A 4970-nucleotide genomic window follows, 5' to 3' on the forward strand; every position below is an offset into this window, starting at 1 on the left:
ATTAAACTAAAAAATACATGCACAAAATAGATAAAATAAAATAAAACGCGAGTCTAGATGCTTCACTTGTGGTTCAAAAAAATTTCAAAAAATCGAAATATTCAAAAACAAATTGGGAGATTTCAAATATGTTGTTGAAAATGAGGCAATGACCTCTGTGACCTCACCTCACCCGTGCAAAACGTGCCAATAAAATAAAATGAAATCGGACCAAATAAATAAAAAATGAAATGAAACGTGGACCACCGACCAATATAAAAGCGTAGACACAAAAATAAATGAAATATATATATAAAAGGCAAATAAATTATCGCCAATTTAGATTCGATTATTCTAACACAGCAACACTAATTCTCATCCTTCTCTAAAAATCTCTCCCAAAAAAAATCAACTTTGTCTTTTTATTTTTTCTTATACCATCATGATGAGTCTAAGAACTTGTCCATCATTTTCCCTCACATTCTCTCCATCCAACAAACAAGTGAAAAAACTCTCCCCATCATTCAAACCCTACAACCAATCTCCACCGTCCAGATCATCAATCAAGATGTCTTCCATTTCCACAAACCATTCACAAGGTGTAGAACATATCGTACTCTTCAAAGTTAAAGAAAACACCGAATCCTCAAAAGTCAACGCCATGGTCAACGAGCTTCAATCCTTAGTAACTATTGAACAAGTTCGTCACCTCACTGTGGGCCCACTTCAACAAAACAACAAAATAACATCAACAACAATACCATTTTCTGATCTTAGTTACACTCACTTATTTCATAGTCGTTACGATTCAACGGAGGATCTTCAAACCTATATCGATCACCCAAACCACCTCAACGTTGTACGAGGTTTTTGTTTTCCTATATGCGACAACCTTTTTGTCGTCGATTGGGTGGCGGGAGACGTAGCTCTTCCGCCTCACCCTTCTCCGGGTACCGCCTTTCGTGTGAGTTTTTTGAAACTTAAGGACGAGGAGAACAGTAAACTTAAGGAGGAAGTATTTCGGGCGGTACGAGGTATTAAGGAAAGTGTTGGAGAAGTTAGTTATGTTTCTTGTGGTGAAAATATTACACCAGCTAGGGCAAAGGGATTCTCTATTGCTTCGCTTGTGGTTTTTCCCGGACGGAGGGAGATGGAACTTGTGGACCCTAGTGAAGGTTTGGTTAAGGTTAAGGAGCATTTGGAAAGTGTTGTGGTGGTTGATTATGTGGTTCCTTTGAAGTAGGTTTGCAACCTTTATTTGTTTTGTGTTTTGATAGTAAAAGTCTTTTGAAGTTGTGTGTGTTCTTCTTATTAGATTGTTGTTTAGAATATTGCACACAAAAGTCTCTCGACTGCTCCACATTTAGCAATTGTTTTCTAATGTGGCTCGATTCAATAAAACATTGGAAATTAGCATTTAGTGTGCAAGATAGAATAGAAATATGATAAATATACGGTACAGCGACATTGATAAGTATTCTCATAATTTTATTATATTATTTGTATGGTAGGAAAATATATTTTTCTTATCATAATTTTATTATATCGTTTGTATGGTAGGAAAATATATTTTTCTTATCTTGATTTTTTTATTGGTTACATAAGTTTTTAATTTATATAAAAAAATTTAATTTTTTGTCTCCAAAATTTTTCATCATTTTTATTTTTGATTTTTTAGTTTCTACTTTTAAATGAACTCACATGTATCTTTATAATTATTAATAATATTTTGAAGTAATATCTAGGATATTATAAACATTTCCTTTATAAAAATTTACACACGCTTAAAAATTTATATTTTATTTAATAATTTTATTTTTGTGTATGATATTTTTATAATTTTTTAACTATACTTATAAAAAAAACACTCAAAAATAAAAAAAAGATACATATGAGTTAATTTAAAAGTATGGACAAAAAATGAAAACGAAATCTTTTTGATAATTAAAAATTTTAAAAAAATTATTTAACCCTTTTTTTTACACACTAACTAATACAACATAATATAATATATTTATATTTAAATGATAAACTTATCACTGTGAATTAACAAAAAAAAATCTAATTTTTTTAATAAATAATGAAATAATTTTATATAATTTAAAAAAAACAATTAACATAACTTAATAAACAATTTTTTAAATTTTAAAAGAAATTATATGAATAACTAAATGGTATGATATATATTATATGCAATGACAAAATTATACTTATAAGAAAATTATTTTTAAATTTTTTAAATATAATTAAATTAATAATCGTATTTATATAATTTCAATAATAATTTTATTTTTAAATATTCTAATTTTAGTAGAATTTAACTTTTAGATTATATTAAATGATAAAACTACCTTTGTGATAAAACTATAATTTTTTCTTAATATTGATTGTTAATATATATTTTTAATGTAATATCGAATTCTATTGATCCTTGGAATGGCGACTAGAGAGAGTTGTTGGCTAATGTTGTTGAGGGAAAAGATAGACAATTATTGACCCTTAGATTAAGTGCAATTGGATGCAAAATGAAATATCTAGGACGCTGAAAAGAGACAATTATTGGGTATTATATAATCTTTCAAATATATGTGAGTGCAAGTGACCACTCTCACATGTATGTAGATCCACCTCTGGCTATAATTACGAGAGAATGTAGAAGAAAATTAGTGAAAAAGATTAATCAAATATTTTAATTTTGAGAGGAAAATAATTATTTTTAATTTCAAATCATATGGAAATGGTTTAATGACTTGGAAAAGAGCTTTACATGGAAATGAAATAATCAAAGTTAATCCAAATGTGCATTGTCAACTCATTACTCTATTTTACTCATCAACAAAAATAAATAAGTCCAAAATTAAGTAATGACAAAAAAAAAAAAATTGAGGTATTGAAAACAGAAGAACTATACTTTCGAATTAATAAAATAAAATAAATTAAAATTGTAACTTAGTAAATATAAAAAATTAACAAGGCACTTTGACCTAAATTTATATTATTTTATTTTATGTGTCCGTGACTTTTCATATTAAATTCCACATATAATTGCCTTACTTTTTAAAAAAAAAAAATTATCTTCTCTCTTGCCCCCAAAAATCACTCCTCTCTCTCATAAATATAGGTGATAGCAGGGATTTCAAATTTAGGAAATCCAAATTTTAAAAAAAAAAAAATATTAATGGACATGTAAATTAATCAATAACATTTTTGAGAAATAAAGATATAGATAGAGTAATATATAAATATGATATATTATTGATGTAATAGGAAAAGAAATAGACAAAAAATAAAATATTAAATAAGTATATAAAAGTAATGAGTGTTGTTATTCTAGACTTCTTTTCTATTTCATTCCTTTTTCTTACAGAAATCACTATTCATTATGGAACTTTAATTCAAATTAAATTATAATGAAGTAAAAAGAGGAATAAATTAATCTCATGAATTTATTTGAAATACTATATTTGAATATATGAATACTATTGAGGACTAAAGTGACAAATGCATAAGTTGATACCAGAATTTTCAACACAAGTTCCAATACCATCCTTAAAGCGTTTACATTTTGAATTGCAACAAGACAAATCACAATCAGCATTGCATTCTCCATATCCAATGTTGCATTGTCTCAAATGTTGGGTTGTATTTTTTAGAGGCCCACGATCAAAAAAACAAGTGCATAGGTTGTGGTAGTAACATGATCCTTTTCCGTCGTTTGGGTATTGAACCAAACAAGCATAACCACAGTCAAGACCAACACATGAACCCAGAAATTGTGAACATGTACCTTCTACAACTGTTAATTGAACTGTGCTCCCACAAATTACAAACAAAATTTAAGAAAATAAGTTAGGAGGTTATCATTTACTTTTTTTTGTTGTTGTTAAATTACCATTTACTATAGTTTAACCTATTAAAGTATGAAAAACAATATATAAATCATTTTCAATGACATTACATATTTACAATAAAAATAACAAACAAAATTCGTTTATTAGACAGATACTGATACAAAAATTAATTAATTAAATGTAATTAAAGTGTCACTATCGAACACTGAAATACGTCTTCGATCCAATGTATCAATGTTTGAGAGAGTTTAACTAGTATCACATATTGGAAAAAAACAAAAATTAAAGCCATTTATATTATGAAAACGTGTTCAACTTTTATTTTCATATTCATTATAAATTATTAATAAAGAGATGAAATATAGATCTAATGAATAATTGTGATAGAGAAAAGATGGAAGAAATATTTATTTTCTGAAACAATGAAAATAATGTTTTGACATTTTTAAAATTTTAGAAAATGTGAGATATATTTTCAACAATTATAAAAGAAAATGGTGAAAAAATATTAAATCTATATTCACTTAGTTGAAGTGAAAATAGAATCAAGAAACATGAGAAACTAAGGAAGAATCATAATGGTGGAGAAACTTACCAGCAGCAACTAAAATCAAGAAGACAAAGAAATACGAAGAGTTTGGCATGTGTCTTGCCATTAGAGAGTAATGATTTGTCAAGTTTCTTTTGATTTGCTACTCTAGTGTGTTTTGTGATGTTACTGATCAATCAAAAATTGAGAATATATAAGCCACGTGATTTGCCTATGGGTAAGTATGAACTTTCATTTTTTATTTTACCTTCATTATAGTATGTATTTATTATCCTCAATCTACAATATTTGACCACTTTATTTTTACTTAATGTCAATCAATTTTTTTTCCCATATTTCAACGTGTGTATCATTTTTTTTATGAAACATTAATCACACATATTATTTACCTAGCTTTTTTCAATGTACCTAGCTTTAGTAAACTCATTCCCATTTTTAAAAGTTATTTTTTCTCTATAATGGAAGCAATGAAATTTGAACATAAGACTTCATGTTATTCAAACCCATCACTATTAGACAAACTCTTGTGGCTTAAAAGATTAGTCTTTTACCCATGAGAAGGGTAGTATAACAACGGTGTAGTTTTGGGC

The 4970-nt window shown here is 27.2% G+C and overlaps 2 protein-coding genes across 2 annotated transcripts; one reads left to right on the forward strand and one right to left on the reverse strand.

The window, feature by feature from the left end:
* The first annotated feature begins 322 nt into the window (after positions 1-322).
* Positions 323-1479, forward strand: LOC101499138 (stress-response A/B barrel domain-containing protein UP3-like). The gene has a single exon (XM_004513440.4). The coding sequence runs from the start codon at positions 422-424 to the stop codon at positions 1220-1222; it is 801 nt and encodes a 266-aa protein (XP_004513497.1). The 5' UTR covers positions 323-421; the 3' UTR covers positions 1223-1479.
* Positions 1480-3424: 1945 nt separating this feature from the next.
* Positions 3425-4535, reverse strand: LOC101499458 (putative defensin-like protein 179). Its single transcript, XM_004513441.3, has 2 exons — positions 4426-4535; positions 3425-3787 (listed from the first exon to the last, which is right to left on the reverse strand). The coding sequence occupies exons 1-2, from the start codon at positions 4484-4486 to the stop codon at positions 3459-3461; spliced, it is 390 nt and encodes a 129-aa protein (XP_004513498.1). The 5' UTR covers positions 4487-4535; the 3' UTR covers positions 3425-3458.
* Between the last annotated feature and the right edge of the window lie 435 nt (positions 4536-4970).

This window comes from Cicer arietinum, chromosome 1 (genome assembly GCF_000331145.2).
Source record: "Cicer arietinum cultivar CDC Frontier isolate Library 1 chromosome 1, Cicar.CDCFrontier_v2.0, whole genome shotgun sequence".
Classification (NCBI taxonomy): Eukaryota; Viridiplantae; Streptophyta; class Magnoliopsida; order Fabales; family Fabaceae; genus Cicer; species Cicer arietinum.

Coding starts and splice junctions, on each gene's coding strand:
- LOC101499458 (XM_004513441.3), bottom strand. CDS start 4,486: ATGGCAAGACACATGCCAAACTCTTCGTATTTCTTTGTCTTCTTGATT. Junction 3,788..4,425: donor CTTGATTTTAGTTGCTGCTG/GTAAGTTTCTCC, acceptor GTGGGAGCACAG/TTCAATTAACAGTTGTAGAA.
- LOC101499138 (XM_004513440.4), top strand. CDS start 422: ATGATGAGTCTAAGAACTTGTCCATCATTTTCCCTCACATTCTCTCCA.